Source organism: Pinus tabuliformis, chromosome 6, assembly GCF_031772625.1.
Source record: "Pinus tabuliformis cultivar Carrire ecotype Pingquan chromosome 6, CPIR1, whole genome shotgun sequence".
Taxonomy (NCBI): Eukaryota; Viridiplantae; Streptophyta; class Pinopsida; order Pinales; family Pinaceae; genus Pinus; species Pinus tabuliformis.
The window spans coordinates 407,340,739-407,363,578 of record NC_142292.1 but is presented as its reverse complement, the minus strand read 5'-3'; the positions used below and the strand labels follow the sequence as shown (position 1 = coordinate 407,363,578).

General features: G+C 42.1%; 1 protein-coding gene across 2 annotated transcripts in view; it reads right to left on the bottom strand.

Moving 5' to 3' along the window:
* The window catches only part of LOC149259032 (Prolyl oligopeptidase family protein), a 369,520-nt gene that overhangs the window by 70,185 nt on the left and 276,495 nt on the right, over positions 1 to 22,840 (bottom strand). For both annotated transcript variants that reach the window (XM_089417209.1, XM_089417216.1), the window contains one exon: positions 20,930 to 21,357. In XM_089417209.1, coding sequence (XP_089273335.1) covers positions 20,930 to 21,357 — 428 coding nt within the window. The remainder of the gene's footprint in view (positions 1 to 20,929; positions 21,358 to 22,840) is intronic.

The window sequence follows — 22,840 nt, the reverse complement described above, 5'->3', positions numbered from 1 at the left end:
TTTTTTGTTTCGAATGTCTTCATGTCTCGGAATTGTCATCTTCATCGATACACGTTGACATGATCTTCTAAGTGATAAACAAAATTGTCGCACTAAGAAGGGATGAGACAATCCTAAATTAATCTTTAGTGAAATATTTCGATTACGGGAAATTTGCAATGAATTGTTCACTAGATTGAATTGTGCAAACTTCAGCATTCTTCGGAACATAATTTTTTTGTTTTTGTTATGAATGGTTCAAATATGTACACTGATTTAGTTGTTTTCTCTTGTGATTCAGATGTCGATAACGAGTTCTTCTAGTTGGACATTCCCTTATCATGTGTGTGGCAATTTCCTGATTTATTTCAAGTACTGATGTTGTTGAATTGGTTACAGAATCCTCACTTGGAATTTTCATTCTCTGAACTACAACATTTGAGTGTGTTTTTTCTTCAACTGACTTGTCTTCTTCTTGAGTTGTGATATTCACTGGATCCGTATTCATTCCTTTATCTTCAACTTGGACTGTTATGACTAGAGGCTTCAATACTTTTTCTTGAGTAAGTTGTTCTAACTTGTTCTCTAGCGACTTTTTGTTACTTTTAAGCTTCTTTATTTGAGTAAAAAGATTTTGATTGTGATTCTTTAAACTAAAAGTTCTTCGTTTTTTGAATTATTGACTTTATCCTTAGTATCCTTCTCTTCATCTTTGATTTGTTCTAATAAGTTTTTATTAAAGTTATTTAAACATAAATTTTCCTCTTGTTCTGATAAGTGTTTCTTGAGTTCTTTCTTTGTGACGTTTGTTGATTTGGGGTAGTATCGAATGTACTCTAGCCACAAAAATTGGTGGAGATTAAAGAAAATGAGATCTCCAATACCCAGAAATGGTTTGGGCAGATTCTAGGCAATTTGGGAGATAAAAAAATAATTAATATTTTTAATGGAGTCCCTAAGTCTAAACTTAGGGAAAATAAAATATTAATGTAAATTAATAGAAAACTATGTTAGAATGGTCCAAAAGTCATGGATCAAGCCAGATTTAATCTTAGCCATTGATTAAGGACTTAATCTCAACTGTTGATTTGTCAACGAGAAAAGTATAAGAGGAGGCTTGAGGGTCACTTCGAGAATACACCGAGTTGATGAAGATTTCAACTTTCTGAGGCTGAGTTTGCTGAGGAAGTCGAGAGAGTGATCAGAGTTGCAGCTAAGGGGCAGCGAATACAGAAGCAGAGAGGCAGAGATAGCTCCAGGAGTATTAGCGCAGTAACTGAGAGTGAGGGATGCAGAACTAGCCAGGGGTTCACGCAGAGCCAACCAGGGCTCACATAGAGGCAGCCAGGAGCTGTGCAGTGCCTCAAAGGGCCAGCGTGGGTGACGCAGAGGACCAGAGGACTGACGCAGTGCCTCCAAAGGCTGACGCAGGCCAAGCCAGAGTGACACTGGGCTAGAAAGGGCTGACAATGTCCCTAGAGGCTGATGTTGGGGTTTTGTGGGGCAGATTGGAGATGTGAAGCTACCGGAGTGATTATCAGGGGTTTCAGCTAGAACATTTGTCTCCGACTAAGAGGTGCTACTGCCAAGATTATTCTCTGTTGGGTGAGTTGGCTTTGGCACCCAAATTGTATTCAGAAACTGCATAATAATAAAACCCTCAGGTGGCTGCACTGGTTTTCCCGCATTGGGTTTTTCGGGGACATTGGTACAAAACAACGGTGTCACTTGTGTGCTTGTTGTGTTTCCTTCAGTTGATGATCTATAATCTAAGTAACCGGATTCGTTATATAGGGGCCATGTGTCCGAATCCGGCGTGTCGGACACGATTCGTCCAAAAAATGTGTCCTAAAAACAGGACACGTCGAATCCTATCAGGACATGTCGAATCCCAAGCATGTCACAAAAATCGCCAATGTGTCCCGATTTTTGACAGTGTCCTGATTTCCAGGACTCGTTTAGCGGGAAAAGGGACTCCCACGGGTTAGAAAAGGCCGCATTTGCTCATTATAGTCACGTTGTTTATCATTTGGCAAGCACTGTTTGAGCTGTTTGTGAGTGGAGAAGGGTTTGGAGCAAGGAGCTAAGGGAGTAGAGCATGTGGCAAGGAGATTCAAGCACCAAGTACGTGCATTTCAGCTCCATTTTTTTGCACTTCTTATTCTATTATAGCAGTTTGTACATAATTTTTGTTTACAAATTTGTGCATGTTTTGTTCATTTCTTTTACAATATTCATGGCTCAATCAAAGGTAGCAGTTAGGAGGCAAAGGAAAGGCAAGAATGTCTCCATTGGAGATGCCCCTCCTCCCCCAATATCATCAGAGTCTGCTACAAGTAATGTTGAGGGAAGAGTACCACCTAAAGACAACACTGATAAATATCCATTGTGGAAATATGTCAGAAGAGAGGATGGGACAAACACCAAGGGAAAGGGAGGAGGCAATGTGCAATGGAGATGCAACTTTTGTCACATTTCTTTCAAAAGCACATATTACCGTGTGAAAGCACATTTGTTGGCTTTACCAGGTTGTGGGATTGGAGCTTGTAAAGCTGTTTCTTTACAAAAGAGAAAAGAATTGGAAAAGGAGTCCATTGTTGGTAGGGAAAATGTGGCTTCAAAATCAAGAAAACCCAAGAATGAAGACCCCCTTTCATTTTTGAGGAAAGCCACCACCAAATTTCCATTTGAGAGTTCTACTTCTACTGGGGGACAAGCAGCAAAAAGAAGAGCACTTGGTCCAATGGACAAGATTTTCCAAAAAGAGAGACGGGAAGAGCTTGATCTCACCATTGCCTTCTTCTTCTATCAAAACTTCATATCATTTAATGTTGCACGCTCACCTCTATTTATTGAGATGTGTCGAGCTCTAACTCAAGGTCTCCAGCAGGGTATGTGCCTCCTAGGTCAGAAAAGCTGAGAACCACATTGTTGACGAAGGCAAAAAAAGAGGTGCAAAAAATGCTTGAGCCTATTGTAGCATCATGGCCAACATCTGGGGTTAGCATTGTTTCTGATGGATGGACAAATCCAGCACGACATCCAATCATCAACTTCATGGTGTCTTCCTTGAGTGGTCCAGTTTTCATGAAAGCAGTGGAGACACTTGGAGAATACAAGGATGCACAATTTATTGGTGAGTTATTTATTAAAGTTATTGAAGATGTAGGTGTTGATTCTTGTGTGCAAATCATTACAGATAGTGCACCTATTTGCAAGGTTGCTGGCATGATTGCGGAAGCTAAATATCCACAAGTGTTTTGGACACCTTGCATTGTCCATTCATTGAACTTAGCACTGAAATCCATTGCTTCTGATGTGCTTTGGATTGGAAGCATTATTGAAGATGCAAGACATATCTGTAACTTTGTGCAAAATCATACAAATGCCCTCACTATCTACAAGGAGTACACCAATCTATCATTGTTGAAGATTGCTGATACACGGTTTGCCTCTTCATTCATGATGTTGAAGAGGTTGAGGGAGGTCAAGACCGCTCTTGGATCCATGGTTATTTCTGAGTTTTGGTCTTTTTGGAGAAAGACAGATCAGGTAGCCTCTAAAAGAGTGAAGGACACAGCGCTAGATGATGCTTGGTGGGAGAGGGTAGATCTAATTATTCGGATCATGGACCCTATCCTTTCTTTGCTTCGATTTGCAGATACAAACAAACCCATCCTAGGAGAGGTTTATGAGGGATGGGATTCCATGATTAAGTCTGTGAGGAGCATTATTCTACAGAGTGAGTGCCCTGAGTATGAGACATCACCAGAGGCCTTCTGTAATACTATACAGAATATTCTTGTCAGCAAATGGGACAAGAATTGTACACCTTTACATTGTTTGGCTCACTCATTGAACCCCAAATACTACAGCTATGAGTGGCTGAATGGTGGACCTTCTCGCAGATTCCCTCCTCACATGGATGGTGAAATCTCACAGGGGAGGAAAGAGGCATTCAAGTGGATTTTTCAGGATACTGCATTGCTTGATGAGGTGGAGGATGCCTTGGCAGAGTTTTCCACTGGCAGTGGTCGATTTGGAGGTTATGATATGATTAGAGACAGGGGGGCTAAAAATCCCTATTCTTGGTGGGCAAATCATGGGGCAACAAGCCCTCCTCTTCAGCAGTTAGCCATAAGGCTCCTCTCTCAGGTGACTTCATCCTCTTGTTGCGAGAGGAATTGGAGCAAATATGGGAATTTATATAGTGTGAAGAAGAGCAGGCTTGAGCAGTCCAAGGCAGAGACAATGGTGTATGTGCACACCAACCTTCATCTTATTTACAGGCAGAGGGAAGAGTGGGTGAGGGGAAAGACAAAGATGTGGGATGTCTTTCCTGATGATATGGGTCTGGACACCAGTGTTGAGCTGGCATTGGCCAACATGGATCTCAATGATCCAGTGCTAGAGCCTGTTAGATTTGATGACTTAGAGGGGTCATCCTCCACACCACCAGATGCAGAAGTGACTATGGATATAGGGGAGGAGGAGGATGCAGAGGAGAGCAGTGGGGACCATGATGATGAGGACATTGATGCTGATTCTGATGTTGATGATGAGGATTGATGCCTTGAGGCTTGTATACCTGTAGTTGTTTTATATTTTCTATTTCTATTTGCCATTGGCATTGCACTAGCACTACCTATGTAAAACATTTTGATTTGATGACTTAATGAGAAAATTACAGTTGTTAGTGTGTTTATCTTACTATCTTGTAGTTGTAAATTGTCTTTCAATTATGAATTATGAATCATGATTTATCATTTATGTGACCACTGACATGTATTTGAATTTTGTATGAACTATGCATGCTATAGATGAAGATCTATGTTTGAAATCAATAAATTTGTATCATTAATTAAAATTTGTGTAAGAAATATCTAATTTTTTATATATATATATATATATATATATATAATAAAATATTATATAACGAATCCTACGTGTCCTGTTTCGGGGGGTCAACATGTCTGAATCCGACACTACGAATCCTGAATCCGACGAATCCCGAATCCCCATGTCAGGTGACTTAGTCTGTAATGTGTTGAGCATGTACTTGTATTTATTCTCAGTATTTACATGGTAAATAACTTGTTAATTAATCAAAACAAGTAAGCAGAAATAAATCAGAAAGTACATGAAGGGTTTCTAACAGGTTAGACTTAGAAATTCCAACATGGTATCAGAGCGTGATTGCAAATCACAGGAGAACTGAGGACATCAACCAAGCAGAACAGCGACAGCAGAAAACAGTTGTCCCGAGTGACAAAAGTTGCTCCTAGTAGAGAAGTAGCAAGGAAGGGGTGACACAGTGCCTACATCATCAAGTTCAAGCCAAGAACAGGCAGTGTAGAGGCTAAACGAGGCAAAGACAGGCTCACGTGTTGAAGTTTCTAAGTCTACTTAGTTAGAAACCCTCCATGCACTTTATTTGATTTATTCCTACCTACTTGTTATGTTACTAACAAGTTATTTATAATGTAAATACTGAAAATAAACACTAGTGCATGCTCAACATATTACAGATCAGCAACTAAAGGAAACAAAAACAATCACACCATATGACATCATTATTTTGGACCAATTTCCCCAGAAAAACCCAGTGTGGAAAAACAGTGCAGCTATCTGAAGGTTTTCTTATTAAGCAATATCAAAGTACAAACTAGGTGCCAAAACTGGCCTACCCAATAGAGAAATTCCTTGGCAGTAATACCTCTCAGTTTGAGACAAATCAACTGGCTGACAACCCGAATAATCCTTCTAGCAGCTCCTCAACACCAATCTGCCCCAGAAACCCCAACGCCAACCTTTTTTGGACTATGTCATCCCCTCTTTGCCCAGCATTGGCCCTGCGTCACCCCGGATGGGTCTACGTCAGCCTTAGGAGGCCCTGCGTCAACCCTCTAGCCCTCTGCATCAGCAATGTTGGCCTCTCTGAGGCTCTGCGCAGCTCCCGACTGCCTTTGTGTGGCCCTACGTGAGCCCTGGATGGCTCTGCGTCACTCTCCCCGGCTATTGCGTTGCTCCCCTGGCACTATCTCTGCCTCTCTGTCTCTCTGTACTCAATGCCCCTCAGCTGCAACTCCCAATCACTAATTCTATCTTTCTTAGCAAACCCCGTTCTAGAGAATAGAATGACTGATCACTTTGGTGTATTTTCCAAGTGACCCTCAAGCCTCCTCTTATACTTTTCCTGTTGACATATCAATGGCCGAGATTAAGTCCCTAATCGACGACTAAGATTAGATCTGACTTGATCCATGTCTTTTGGACCATTCTAACACAGTTTCATATTAATACACATTAATATTTTATTTTCTCTAAGTTTAGACTTAGGGACTCCATTAAAAATATTAATTATTTTAATATCTCCTGGACAGTTTAGAATCTACCCAAACCTTTTCTGGGTATTGGAGATCTCATGTGCCCCAACCTCTCCACCAAATTTCCTGGCTAGAGCACATCCGATGCTACCCCAACTCAACACTCCCTCTTAGCGAGGACTATGCTCTAGCAATACTCCTGACTGAGTATTACTCTGATCATCCGACATCGGTCCCTGTGCTGATGCTAGGCCTGTTGTCCACCATCCTCTACACTATTGTATCCTGTATTGTTGCCCATGATTCTGCCACTGCCACTGCTGCATCTATATGACAACTCCTTCTGGGTGTTGTTGTTGGTCCTTTCTCCCAACACTGCATCCGCACTGCACTTCCTCTCATCATGTTGCATCGTGCTGCCCACTGCTGCACTGCAACTCAGTTACTGAGAAGTAAGTAACTGATCTCCCAACTCTAACCTCTCCGTTGGGCTAGAGACCCCCCTGATGCTGAAGCTCCCTCTGCCGCTGACAAGTGCTCCCTCTCTGACCTCTGCGCTGCTGCAACAACTCCTTGCATCTCGCACCGTTGCACACCTCTTTGTGCCATCCTGCACTGGTGCAACACTCCTGTGCCTCTCGCACTGTTGCAGCCTGCTAGCCTCGCGTTGTCTTGGGACTCTTGCACTGTAGCTCTCTCTGTCGCTCCATCCGCATCCGTCTTTACCCACATCAACCAATCCTGCTACTCCTCTTCAGGGCTCCTGTAGCAAGGTCTAATCCAAGAGGTTGGGTACCTCAAGGATCCTACCCCTCATCGCCTATAGTTCGCCGGACTACAACTCGATGTCTCCCCACTTCTTCTCAAGTGGCGTGTGTGCACTCATGGCACAGTCATCGTCTGTCAAAACTTCCTTCTCTGCCCGTGATGGCGCTGCCTTAGTCTCGAAAGACTCTCCCTTACTCTTCTTCCTTGGACACTAGGTCGCATAATGACCCAGCTCCCCATAGTGGAAGCACTTGATCTTGGAGAGATTCTTCTTCTTCCTCTTTTCCTGCTTTCCCTCAGATGCTAGGGCAACATCTTCCTCCTCCTCCTTCTCCTGCTTGACTTTGATCCCCTTTCTGCTGCTACCCGTCTTCAACTATCGTCTGATCTCTTCCTAGTGAAGAGCCGCCCACATCTCATCCCAAGGTGGAAGTGTCCCTCTGCCCAATATATTCTGGACAAATACCTCCCAATCTTCTGACACTGCATTCAGGGTCGTCCTCACCATCAATTACTGATCCGACATGACTTCTATAACAGTGAACTGATCTCAGATCTCGTTCAGTCCTAATCGGTTCTCCCTTCTTCATCTGATATGACCTCAACTAATTCTCAAATAATATTCTTCTCTGCACAGAAGTATCCTAGTACAATTTCTTGAGGGCCTCCCACATCTCATATGTCATTTCCTTCTCAGCAATGTGTGGTACTACATGGTCCTTGACCCCATCAAGGATGATGCTCTTGGCCCTCGCCATTGCCTCCTCGTACTTGTTGTTATCATTGGGGTCCACTGGGATAGCTATAACCTTTAAAGCGAAGTTCTTGACACGATTTCTGTCAAGTACGGATAAGATTTTGGCCTTCCAAACTGCTAAGTTTGATGCTCCGTCTAGTCTATCCTGGTCTCTTACTCCGTGTAGTGCCATGATGCTCTTCTACTTCCATCCTGGAAGTTCTCTGTTCGACTCCTCTGAGTCTCTACTTCCCGTTTGGAAGTTCTCTTCTGGACTCCCTTTAAGTCCCGATTTCCCTCCTGGAAATCCTTCCGCCGCTGTCGAGATGCCCCCTACTCTAATCATCTTGTGCAACCGCACCACTGATCCGGGTTCCTCGATTAGAAAGCCTCAGTAGCAACTCCCTCCTCTTGGCCTTGCTCTGTCAGGTATTGTTCTGATTACAGTACCTCACCAACTCCACTCTACAATATTCCCACAGTCTTCTAAACCCTAGCAACCTGAAGGTGAGAACTCCTAGGCTCTGCGGAATCCCGGCACCAGCAACCCGACCTCATCAGCCAACTGCATCAGCTCTCCCAGCTTCTATGTAGCTCTGCGTCAGGCTCCCTTTGCCTTCCTTAGCCTATGCGCTACCTCTTCCCGGCTCACCCTTGATGATGCATGCACTGCGTCACCCTTCCCTTGTTGTTGCTCTACTAGAAATAGCTTGTCACCTTGGGACATTTGTTTTCCATTGTTATTGCTCCGCTCAGCTGATGTCCTTAGTCCTCTTGTGATCTGCAATCACGCTCTGATACCATGTTGAAGTTTCTAAGTCTACTTAGTTAGAAACTCTCCATGCACTTTATCTGATTTATTCCTACCTACTTGTTATGTTACTTGACAAGTTATTTACAATGTAAATATTGAAAATAAACACTAGTGCATGCTCAGCATATTACAAATCAGCAACTAAAGGAAACAGAAATAATCACACCATATGACACCATTATTTTTGGACCAATGTCCCCGGAAAGACCCAATGTGGGCAAACCGGTGCAGCTATCTGAGGGTTTTCTTACTAAGCAATATCAGAGTACAATCTGGGTGCCGAAACTAGCCTACCCAAAAGAGAATTTCCTTGGCAGTAATACCTCTCAGTTTGAGACAAATCTCCTGGCTGAAACCCCAGATAATCCTTCCGACAGCTCCTCAGCACCAATTTGTCCCAGAAACCCCAGCGTCAGCCTTTTCTGGACTGCGTCAACCCCTCTCTGCCCAGCGCTGGCCCTGCGTCACCCCAGATGGGTCTGTGTCAGCCTTAGGAGGCCCTGCGTCAGCCCTCTGGCCCTCTGCATCAGCAACACTGGCCTCTCTAAGGCTCTGCGCAGCTCACGGCTTCCTCTGTGTGGCCCTACATGAGCCCTGGATGGCTCTGCGTCACTCTCCCTAATTACTGTGTTGCTCTCCCAGCACTATCTCTACCTCTCTGTCTCTCTATACTCAATACCCCTCAGGTGCAAATCCTAATCACTAATTCTATCTCTCTTAGCAAACCCCGCTCTAAAGAATAGAATCACTGATCACTCTGGTGTATTCTCCAAGTGACCCTCAAGCCTCCTCTTCTACTTTTCCTGTTGACATATCAACGGCCGAGATTAAGTCCCTAATCAACGGCTAAGATTAGATCTGGCTTGATCCATGTCTTTTGGACCATTCTAACACAGTTTCATATTAATACACATTAATATTTTATTTTCCCTAAGTTTAGACTTAGGGACTCCATTAAAAATATTAATTATTTTAATATCTCTTGAACTGTTTAGAATCTGCCCAAACCCTTTCTGGGTATTGGAGATCTCATGTGCCCCAACCTCTCCACCAAATTTCGTGGCTAGAGCACATCCGATGCTACCCCAAATCAACATCATGCAGAGCCACGCAAAGGCCAGGAGGGTTGACGCAGTTGGCTGAAGAAGCTGATTTGTCGGTACCAGGATTGCGCAGAGCCTAGGAGTTCTAACCTTCAGTTTGTTGGGGTTTAGGAGGTTGTGGATAAGTTGCAGAGTGGTGCTGGTGGGGTACTGTAGTCAGAACGGGACCTAACAGGGCAAGGCCAAGGAGGAGGGAGTTGCTACCGAGGATTTCTAGCCGAGAAATCTGGATCAGTGGTGCAACTGCACTAACGATTGGAGTGGGGGCATCTCGATATTGGCAAAAGGGTTTCTAGGAGGAAATCGAGGCTCAGAAGGAGTCACACCAAGAACTTCCAGGAGGGAAGCAAAGGAGCAGTGAGATGGCAATGAACAGGATAAGGGACCAAGACAGACTAGACAGAGCCTCAAACATCGTAATCTGGAAGGCCAGACTCCTATCCGTTCTAAACAGGAATCGTGCCAAGCACTTCGCCTTGAGGACGATAGCTATCCCAGTTGACCTAGCTGATAACGACAAGTACGAGGAGGCAATGGCGAGGGCCAAGAGCATCATTCTTGACGAGGTCAAGGACCATGTAGTACCACATATTGCCGAAAAAGACACGGCAAATGAGATGTGGGAGGCCCTAAAGAAATTGTACCAGCATACTTCTGTGCAGAGAAGGATGTTACTAGAAAATCAGCTGCAATCATACCAGATGCAGAAGGGAGAACAGATCGACCCCTTCCTCGGTCGATTGAAGGAGATCCAGGATCAGCTAACTTCCATAGGGGCCATGCCGAATCAAGAATTGATGGTGAGAACAGTCCTAAACGCAGTCTCAAAACAATGGGAGGTGTTTGTCCCTAAGTTGCACGAAACGGGGAAACGGGTACGAGTTTCCGAAACGGGAAGCGATACGAAATGCGACCTCCCCAAATTTTGGAAACGGGGAAACACGAATATATATATATATATTGAAAATATATATATATATATATATATATATATATATATATGTGCAATCATAAAGCATAAATGATACATTATAATTTATTACACTTAAACATTACGATTTAATTTACATCACATTTACTCATGAATGATCACATAATGAAAATAAAAATATTGGAATATCCAAAAGCAACCTTTATTATATATCCAAATCTCAAAATCAGCCTTTATTTATATTAATATATGAGGCTGCAAGTACAATAAAGACTATGAGGCTGCAAGAGAGAGATCCAAATCAAGATTTTCTGCATCCACATCCCATTCTTTAGAAGGACCACTATTGTATTGGGAGTCTCCTCCTACATAGTCGAACAACCTTAGTGCTGACTTGATTAAATACACGTTTCATACCCTAGTACCCTACATGATCTTGATTATTGGGAGTTTCCCCTGCATAGAGGGCTTGGTTCTCTTGATTAAATACAAGTTCCACACCCTAGTACATGATAAAATCCAATGGAAACATTGCAATCCCTCCAATCCTAAAATCCTGAAAAACAAACAAGTCTGCTGGATTTTGAGTGAGATCTAAAATTCTACTTTCTCCATATGAAATCCAATGAGGGCAAAACCACTCTCAAACATCCTGAGTCATTTCATGGTAATGTTAAAAATTTAAGTAAAAGGATGAAAATGAAAAATAAAGGAGAATATCACTTTTACTTTAAGAATTTAACATTACCATGAATTGCATATCCCTAAATTCTAGAACATCCTGGAAACCCTAAAAAAATTAAAAAACAAATTAAAAAAAAAAAATTAAAAAACAACTGCTTTTTTGGGGAAACGTGGCCCGTACAGCCTGGAAACGCGTTTCCGGCCGTACGGCCACTGGGAAACGCGTTTCCAGGCCGTACGGTACTGGGAAACGCGTTTCCAGGCCGTACGGTACTGGGAAACGCGTTTCGTTTCGTTTCCCCTGGGGAAACGACCCCTAGGGCCACGTTTCCTGCAACTTAGGTTTGTCCAGAGCATACTGGGCAGGGCGACCCTTCCAGATTGGGAGGAAATGTGGGCTGCTCTTCGCCAAGAAGAGATCAAAAGGTTGAGCAAGGCGAGAAGCAGCGGCAAGGGGATCAGAATCAAGGAGGAGGTGGATGTTGCCCTGGCATCTGAGGGAAAGCAGAAGAAACGAAAGAAGAATCTCTCCAAAGTCAAATGCTTCCACTGTGGGGAGTCGTGTCATTATGCAACCCAGTGTCCAAGGAAGAAAAGCAAGGGAGAGGCCTCCGAGACCAAGGCTGCACCAGCAAGGGCAAAGAAGGAAGTTGAGACAGGCGATGATTGTGCCATGAGGGCACACATACCACTTGAACGAAAGTTGGGAGACGTCAAGCTGAAATCATAAGGACTACAGGCGATGAGGGGTAGGATCCTCGAGGTACCCAACCTCTTGGATTATACCTTGCTATAGGAGCCTCGAAGGGGGTAGCAATACTGGCGAATGTCAGTAGAGACGGATGCGAATGGAGTGGCAGAGGGAGCTACAGTGCAGGATTCCCAAGACAGCATGAGGAAACAGTGCGAGAACCACGGGAGTGTTGCACCAGTGCAAGATGGCACAGAGAGGTGTGCAACGGTGCGAGATGCAAGGAATAGTTGCAGCGGTGCAAAGGTCAGAGAGGGAGCACTTGTCAGCGAAAAAGGGAGCTTCAGCATCATGGGTGTCTCTAGCCTGACAGAGATGTCAGAGTTGGGAGATTAGTTACTTCTCAGTAACTGGGTTGCAGTGCAGCAGTTAGCAGTGACAGTGCAATGTGCAGTACGATGCAACAGGATGAGAGGGAGTTGCAATACGATGCAATAGGATGAGAGGGAGTTGCAGTACAGATGCAGCAGTGGCAGTGGCAGGGCCATGGGTAACAGTACAGGTGCACTAGTGCAGATGATGGGCAGCAGGCCTAGCATCAACACAGGGACCAATGCCGAATGATTAGGGTGATACACAGCGAGGAGTATTGCTAGAACACAATCCCCACTAAAAGGGAGTGTTGATTTTGGGTAGCACCGAATGTGCTCTAGCCACAAAAATTGGTGGAGAAGCTAGAGCACATGAGATCTCCAATACCCAGAAATGGTTTGGGCAGATTTTAAGCAGTTTGGGAGATATTAAAATAATTAATATTTTTAATGGAGTCCCTAAGTATAAACTTAGGGAAAATAAAATATTAATGTGAATTAATATAAAACTGTGTTAGAATTGTCCAAAAGTCATGGATCAAGCCAGATCTAATCTTAGCCATTGATTAGGGACTTAATCTGGATCGTTGATTTGTCAACGAAAAAAGTATAAGAGGAGGCTTCAGGGTCACTTGGAGAATACACCGAGTTGATCAAGATTTCGATTTTCTGGGGCTGGGTTTGCTAAGGAAGTCGAGAGAGTGATCAAAGTTAAAGCTGAGGGGCAGTGAATACAAAAGCAAAGAGGTAGAGATAGCACCAGGAGAATCAGCGCAGTAGCCGAGAGTGAGGGACGCAGAACCAGCCAGGGGTTCACGCGGAGCCAGCCAAGAGCTGCACAGTGCTTCAGAGGGCCAACGTGGGTGATGCAAAAGGCCAGAGGGCTAATGCAATGCCTATAGAGGCTGACGTAGGCCAGGCCAGAATGGCACTGGGCAAACATTGGGCCAGAAAGGGCTGATGCTGTCCCTAGACGCTGTCGTCGGGGTTTCGTGGGCAAGATTGGAGCTATGAAGCTGTCGGAGTGATTATCCGGGGTTTCAGCCAGAAGATCTGTCTCCGACTGAGAGGTACCACAGCCGAGATTATTCTCTGTTAGGTGAGCCAGTTTTGGCACCCAGATTGTATTCAGAAACTACGTAATAATAAAACCCTCAGATAGCTGCACCGATGTTCCTGCATTGGCTTTTTCCGGGGACATTGGTCCAAAAACAACGGTGTCACTCGTGTGCTTGTTTTGTTTCCTTCAGAGTATGATCTATAATGTGTTGAGCATGTACTTGTATTTATTTTCAGTATTTACAGGGTAAATAACTTGTTAATTAATCAGAACAAGTAGGCAAAAATAAATCAAAAAGTACATGAAGGGTTTCTAATGGGTTAGACTTAGAAATTTCAAAAACGTTAATCTTCTTAACTTGTGCAATTAATTTTTCAACATGGTCCTTGAGGCGAGAAATTTCTTCATCCTTTTCCATTACTTCCTTGTAATACATATCTACAAGATCTTTAAAAATTCTTCCTCGGTCCCTTTTAAGTCTTCAAATATTCACCTTCATATATAAATATATATTTCCCTTTTTAATAGTTTAGGAACTTATTCTTAATAATCCTTTCTCCTTTAAAAGAACTTCAACTACTTTTTCACCTCTTATATATATATATATATATATATATATATATATATATATATTAACTTAAGACCAATATATATATTTTTTAAACTTAAAAACTTACTTTTTTATTGTTTACTAAAGTCAACTTTCAAAATATAATGAGAAGTCCCTTTTAAAATGTTTGCTAATTCCTTGTAACCTTTCTCCTTTTTATATTTATAATCTAGGTACTCTTCACGTACCTACTTAATGTTGATATTTTATAACCCTTTTCCTTTTTGTTAATTTGTAATAACCCTCTCAATAATTTAAATTGTAACCTTTTTAATTAAAAAAAATTCCAGGAGACGTGGCTTAGTTAATTTATAATAACCTTCTTAATAATTTAAATAGTAACCTATTTTATAATTTTCTCTAGTGACTGGTCACTTTCCACTCTCATGGTCGAAATAATTGTTGACCGTCGAACCAATGTAACAGTCGATCTTCCCTTACCCTGATGTAACGAGACAAACTGATAAATGGCTTCAGTATTATTTCTTGACTGGCATGAATACAGAGGCATGTGAACAATGATGTTGACTGGTAGGGAGTTCACCCAGTTGACCCAAAACAATGGTGCTAACTAGCCACGACTTCACCCATTTGACTGTGCAATGGTGGTTGTGGACATGTGGTTGGAGATCGGCTCGACGATGTTTGCGGCGGGGATTTTGGCAGTGGCGTTGGCCTTGTTCTATGCCAATTGATGATTCGAGATGTAGGAGGCTAAGGTGGCTTGGAACACTATGTAATCACAGCGGAGGCTGAGGTGGCTCGAAACATTGTGGCGGATGAGGTGGTTAGAGGGGACGACGTGTGCCAATGGTTATATCAGGTACAGTTCTGCATCGAAGGATGGCTCTAGCCTTGAAAATTGGTGGAGAGGCTAAGGCACATGAGTTCTAAAGAACCCAGAAATCATTTGGTGAAATTCCACCCAGATTATATTTTATTAAAATAATTAATATTTGTAATGGGTTTCCTAAGTCTAAACTTAAGACAATTAAAGTATTAATGGGTATTAATCAAAATATGGGTGAGAATGTTCTAGAAAGCGGATCAAGTCAAGTTTTAATTTTAGCCGTTGATTAGAGACTTAATCTCGGACGTTGAAGTCTCAATGAGAAAAGTATTAGGAGGCTTGGGGTTCATTTAGAGACACACGGAGAGAACGAATTGATTTGGAGATTTCTGGGGCTAGGAAGCTGAGAATTCGAACTGGGTGATCATTTTGTAGCAGAGGGGCAAGGATAGTTTGGGAATACTGACAGAGACACGGAGAGAAGCCACTAGAGGTAGCACAGCAGCTAAGAGGACTGACGTTGGGCCAATCTAGGCCCACGGAGGCCTAATGCAGAGCCAGAAGGGACAACGCAGAAGCAGAAGCTGCCCTCCACGCAGAAAGCCAGAACTTCCTGGGAATTGTCAGAACAATTGGGAAGGTTGACGCAGTGGGTAGAAGAGAAAGCCCAGAGCTGACGCAGAGGTTGTAGGGTTGATGCAAGGCCAACATATAAGTAACCAGGGTTAGCCAGTTTCATTGCCGAATCAGCCGGAATTTGTTGGGTGAAGTGAGGTAAAACTCACTCAGTTTTTCCGCCATTGTATTTTCTCTGTCACTGGTTTGTCGGGAAGGCAACCAACATTTATATTCAGAACTACTGCTTAATAAGAGAAAACCCTCAAAGTTGTTGCACCGATTTTCCCGCATTGGGTTTTTTCAGGGACTATTTTGTCCAAAAATAATTGTGTCCTATGTATCTTGTTCTTTGCTCAGTTTCTTGTTTCATGTAATCAAATTAAAATTGTTGTAGGCTGCAGAAGTAATTTACTTCAGTATTTTTCAGAAAATAACTTGATAATGTATATTAAAATCAAGTAGGAGAAGTAAATTCAGTTTTGCTGTAGTAGGGGTTCCTTGAGGATTAGGAATTTTCACATGGTATCGGAGCATTGATTTGAAACAAAAAGAGCAGATCCAGCACTGAGAAGTGAGACCAAAATCTGCACTTGGCAGCAATTCAAATCCCCTTGAAGGGATTGCGCAGTTCTTGCCAGGAAGCAGAGATTCCGAGGAAATCTCTCTCTGAGAGAGTTGACAGAGAGGTACGATTTCTTGTTCGAGAGTTTGCAGAGGCAAAGGGAGTGACGCAGAGCCTGAGCGCAGTGCTTGAAAGACGCAGTTTCTATCCGGGCAGAACTTTCGTCAAAAAAGAGCAGAGACACGTAGAAGGGGAATTTTCTCCTCAGAGAACATTTTGCCAAAAATTTTGAATTTCTCACTTGCTGCACAGTTGAACAACGTTGAGTAGTGACTAGAGGAGTCAGTTTGACAGTTGGGTGAGATGGCATCACATGAGCTCAGAGATCAGGACAAGTTGGAAGGAGCTTCCAACTATGTCATATGGAAGACCAAAATCTTAGTTGTTCTGGAAGAATATGATCTTGAAGCCTACGTCAAGAGTATTGTGGTTGTTCCCACTGATAACGATCAAAAGAAGAAGTATAAGACCGAGCAAGGGAAGGCGAAGAGGTTCATTATCGACGGAGTTCGAGATCATGAGGTCTCACACATGCAAGTCAAAGATACAGCCCGAGAGATGTGGGGAGCTTTGTCTTCACTATATGAAGGCTCTTTTGAACAGTGGAAGATGTACCTAGAACAAAAGTTGCAACGGACATTGATGCAGAAGGGAGAAGGGGTTAACTCCTATCTTCATCGTCTTCAGGACACCAAAGACCAACTTGTTGTAGTGGGCTCTACTCCTCAGTCTACCGCAATGGTAAGGACGACCCTGAATGGAGTCTCGGTGAATGGCAAGTCTTCATCCAAAGCATATTGGGCAGGGAAAGACTACCTTCATGGGAGGATCTTCAACAGGAGGAATTAAGGAGGGACCTGGTAAAGGTCAACCTCAATGGTAGCAGTGGGAGTGGCGCGAAGACCAAGGAGGAGGAGGAGAATAGTTCTAGCATCAAAGGGACAGCAGAAGTAAAAGCAGAAGAAGGACATTTCAAAGGTGAAATGTTGCAGATGTGGCGAGATGGGCCACTTTACATCCCAGTGTCCTAAGGGTGTTCCAGCAAAACTTGACAAAGATGAGTTTTCCATGAGTGCCCACACATCTCGAGGAGGGAAATGGGGTGATATTGAGTTGTATTCGGGAGGACTACATGCGGGCAGGATCATTGAGGAGTCCAACTCTTGGAGCAATTCCTTGCTACGAGAGCCCAAGATTTCGCAATAGCAAGATGGACTTAGTGTCAGATGATGTAGTGGATTGCTTGGAGAGACAGATGCAATAGCCTGGGACTAGAGACTGATCAGCGCAGAGCAAGGTTGGCAACAATGCAAAACTCACCAACAACGCAAAAGATTCAAAGGGTCATGAGACTAGAGCAGTCAAATTCCAACATTCATGGTATTATGCTAAACACAGTTAAGTTCAGTTAATTTTGGATGGTTTTCAGTTGCGTCTCTCAGCAACTGAGTTGCAGCACGAATGCAGTGGTAGCAGTGGCACTACTAGCAACATAGCAAATGCAACATTTGAGAGGGATTTGAAGTACAGATGCGGGAGTGGCAATGGCAGTGTCATGGGCAATAGTACAATAACAGCAGCAGCACAGTGTTGGTGGCAACAACAGTGCGTAATGGAGGTGCTTCAGAGACAAAGCAGCATGCAGTTGGACATTGTTGCTAGAGCACTTTCCTCGCTAAGAGGGAGTGTTAATTTTTGGTAGCATCATATGTGCTCTAGCCTTGAAAATTGGTGGAGAGGCTAAGGCACATGAGTTCTAAAGAACCCAAAAAGTGTTTGGTGAAATTCCACCCGGATTGTATTTTATTAAAATAATTAATATTTTTAATGGGGTTCCTAAGTCTAAACTAAAGAAAATTAAAGTATTAAAGGGTATTAATCAAAATATGGTTGAGAATGTTCTAGAAAGCAGATCAAGTCAAGTTTTAATCTTAGTCGTTGATTAGAGACTTAATCTCGACCGTTGAAGTCTCAACGAGAAAAGTATAAGAAGGAGGCTTGGGGTCCATTTAGAGACACAGGAAGAAAACGAATTGATCTAGAGTTCGATTTCTGGTGCTCGGAAGCTGAGAATTCGAATTAGGTGATCATTCTGCACCAGAGGGGCAGGGATAGTTTGGGAATACTGACAGAGAGGCGGAGAGAAGCTAATGGAGGTAGCGCAACAGCTAAGAGGACTAACGTTGTTCCAATCTAGGCCCACGTAGGCCTAACGTAGAGCCAGAAGGGCCAGCACAGAAGCGAAAGCTACCCTCCACGCAGAAAGCCAGAACTATCGGGGAATGCCAGAACAACCAAGAAGGTTGACGCAGTGGGCAAAAGAGGCAGCGCGGAGTTGATGCAGAGCCTGTAGGGCTGACACAGGGCCTACGCAGGGCCAGCGCAGAAGTAGTTGGAGTTAGCCAGTTTTGTTGCTAGATCAGCTGAAATCTGCCAAGGGAAGTGAGGTAAAACTCACTCAGTTTTTCCGCCATTGTATTTTCTTTGTCACTGGTTTGCTGCGAGGGCAACCAGTATTTGTATTCAAAACTACTGCTTAATAATAGAAAACCCTCAGAGCTGCTGCACCGATTTTCTCGCATTGGGTTTCTTCGCGAGCTATTTTGTCCAAAAATAATTATGTCCTATACATCTTATTCTTTGCTCAGTTTCTTGTTTCATGTAATCAAATTAAAATTGGTGTAGGCTGCAGAAGTAATTTACTTCAATATTTTTTAGAAAATAACTTGATAATGTATATTAAAATCAAGTAGGAGAAGTAAATTCTGTTTTGCTGCAGTAGGGGTTCCTTGAGGATTAGGAATTTTCACACACACACACACACATATATATTCTCCTCTTTTTTGACTTGTTTTTTTCTTTAATATAATCTCTTTTCCTTTTCATTTTTTTTATTCTTTTAATGGCCAAAGGGCTAACAACAACCTAGAGAAACTCCAAAACTGGTAGCGAAATGCTAGAATCACGATGACAACAAAGTTGACGACGGGTTAATGGCCAAAGGCCAGATCAGACTTGTTCTTTGTGCAGCAGTTGAGCAACCAGAGGATCGAACAACTATGATGCCAATGTAACGAACAAAGTTCGTATACGCAGCAATAATCTTCAGAATACTTCGAAGATGTACGCATCCATAGTAGGACAAGTAGTTGTATATTGAACATTATATAAAAGAATTGATGAGATGATTACAATGAGGGTGAGGACATGTTTATATACCTAGGCATATACCTCTTCACCAATGGTCATGTCCTTAGGGACATTCCTCTTTATTAACTAATTACTAATTAATCATTATTTATGATGTCTTATTATTATTTATATTTACGTTATTTATATCTATATTTTATTCATAACACACTTATAATTTGGCACTAGTCCCTTTACTTCATCTTGCAATTTCTATACTTGTGGATGTATATGCTCATTAAACCAGTGATCATGCTTTGATTCTTTTACCACTCTAAATAGTGAATTGTATCTTGGTCATCTTCACTAACTCCTAGGTTGGGCCTTAGGTTTTTTTTGTAGGATCCACCCCTCTTGGCTTTGACTAAGAGTGAGCCTAGATAGAGTTGAGAATTGAGTGACAGCCTCAACTCGAGACTTGCCCCCAAGGTCACACCAAGTGGAGTTAAAGATTTTCTCCACGATAATCCGAGGTGTGGATTAAGGTAACAACCAAATGGAATTGGCATACATAAGATCATGAAACTAGAAAGATTCTATGAATTTGAAGCCTAAACAAACTTTAAATGACTTGAACAAAACCTTTAAATATAAACTAAAATAAATTTTACGGAGAGAAGAGTCCTCGAAGAATTATTTCTATTTAGCAAGACAATCTCCAAATAAAAGATAAAGCGTCGCTATCATAAATCGACACGACCCTAACTTTGGTCATTTTGTAAATTGTCCATACAACTGAAGATAAATGTATGACTGGCACATGTGTCTCAGGCAAATAGATTGAAGAGAACTGATTTATGCATTAGCCATATATATCAATGAAAGGATACAATGTTTGAATGGTGTCATAAATGAACCTATGAAGCAATTAGTCGTTTTGAACATTTAACAAGGTAAACGACAAAAATATTTTTCATTACAGAGTTATACCATTTTGTCCTACTTGCAGGAAGTCCAACCAAGGTATACTATCTACTGTTGCATGTCAAAAGCATTTTTCTGAAATGGATTTTATCTGCTATTGTTGTCAATATTTCCTTTAGAAGAATCAATTGCCTTATAGTATAGTAGATAAATCCAGGTCCAGTTCAATCTCCTTTAAGAAGATTGACTAGGTTTCCCCTGGAAAAATAACCTTGCTATCATAGGACATGAAGTTGGCTGATCAGGCCAGAGATTACAGGTCTACTCCATATTAAGAATAAAGTATGTTTCATCCATGGAGATCACAAGTTCAAATTCAGAGAGGGTTAGGGTATGTACACATCCATCAACTAAACCAGTCAAATCACTGCACGGAGGGGGTCCTCTGTCACAAGAGCAAGGCGGTCTCATGCATCAATTTGGTGTCTGGTTAAGCTGTGACCTTAAATTAGACTATAAATATAGTTTATTATTATGATTATATATGCATATCATATAACATCATTTCAAAATACTATTAGAAATCATAATGGTATTAAGAACATGTACATGACCCCATCTATATTAAAAAAAACGTACAAATTAGATATACCTAACTATCCACAATCCAATCTCTGTCAAACAACAATGTAAAAGTGGAAGCAATGACGGCCCAAAAAGAAGAAAAACAAAACAGATGCATTCAAAAACACCTCACTGAAATCAAAACTTGCCTCACATCAGCAAATGCAAGAACCCAGCCACGGTCAAGTAAGCTCATTTGGTCGCTGCGCCATGACTTATCCAAAACTTCTCCATATGCTCCATAGCCATATATCAATCCTGGATTCTTACTATTTTGTTTCACTTCTTGAGAACGGATAATGGTAAGATGGATCTTGACAGCATCATGTGAGAACACTTCTACTCGTTCACAGTAGTAAAGTTCAGATAAATCACTCCAGGCCTGAGCTTGATCTCCTTTTGGGTTATATACCTTCTTTGATGAAATTTCTGGAACCTCAATGGCTTCTGCAGATTCACCGTGATTTATCAAGGACCTTGATTTTCCACTGTTGTTACTAACCCCCTTCACCTCCTCTTGGTGCACAAGAGTGAAATGACGTCTTGATAAATCATAATCAACTACAGCCTCCGGCATCTGCAAGGCATTTCAATATAAAAAGGAACTGACTAACCAGCAAAACCATTAAATTATACTTAAAATATATATCTCATCCATAAAATCATTATTAAATCATTAAAGCTCAAAAAAGTAGAACAGGACAAGAATAAAGATTGTGCCTAATAAATACCGAAAGTTTGGAGGCCACAGTTTTAATATGCAAGTCAAGTTCTTCCCTATCAAAGAGAAAGGGGTACCTACAACTCGGTTTAATGTAAGATGCATTTTCTTCAAAAAGAGAAAGATGTATCAAAATACTAGTAATACTAATTTAGCTGTTGATTCATGAAGATAGCTGAAATACATAAACTTTTAGTTGTCAGATTCTTAAAACTACCATAATCAATCAAAAAGTTTGAATGAAGAAAAAACAAAACATCTTTATCAAAAAATTTCAAACTTTAATCGCAGGAGCCACTTGTCACTCCACAAACCCCATAGTCTTGATTTGGGATAGTATCGGATGTGCTCCAGCCACGAAATTTGGTGGAGAGGTTGGGGAACATGAGATCTCCAATACCCAAAAAAGGTTTGGGCAGATTCTAAACAGATCAGGAGATATTAAAATAATTAATATTTTTAATGGAGTCCCTAAGTCTAAACTTAGGGTTAATGTATATTAATATGAATCTGTGTTAGAGTGGTCCAAAAGACATGGATCAAGCCAGATCTAATCTTAGTCGTTGATTAGGGATTTAATCTCGGCCGTTGAAATGTCAACAGGAAAAGTATAAGAGGAGGCTTGAGGGTCGCTTGAAGAACACACCAGAGTGATCAGTCATTCTATTCTCTAGAATGGAGTTTGCTAAGAGAGATAGAATCAGTGATTGGGAGAGTAGCTGAGGGGCATTGAATGCAGAGAAACAGAGAAGGCAAAGATTGTGCCAGGAGAGCAGCGCAGCAGCCAAGGAGAGTGACGCAGAGCCAACAAGGGCTCACACAGAGCCACGCAGAGGCAGCCAAGTGTTGTGCAGAGCACTAGAGGGGCCAGAGTAGCTGACACAGGGCCTCCTAGGGCTGACGCAGGCCAAGAAAGGCTGACGCAAGGTTAGTGTGAGACAGAGAGGGGCTGACGCAGTCCAGATTGGGCAGACGCTGGGGTTGTAGAGTAGTTTTGAGCTGAAGAGCTGCCGGAAGGATTTTCCGGGGTTTCAGCTAGGAGATTTCTCTCAAACTGTGAGGCATAGCTGCTAAGGAAATTCTCTGTTGGGTAGGCTAGTTTTAGCACCCAGATTGTACTCTGGTATTGCTTAATATGAAAACCCTCAGATAGCTGCACCAGTTACCCGCATTGAGTTTTTCCGGGGACATTGGTCCAAAAATAATGGTGTCATGTGGTGTGTTTGTTCTTGTTTCTTTTAGTTGCTAATCTATAATATGTTGAGCATGCACTGGTGTTTATTTTCAGTATTTACTTTCTAAATAACTTGTTAAAGAAAAATAACAAGTAGGTAGGAAT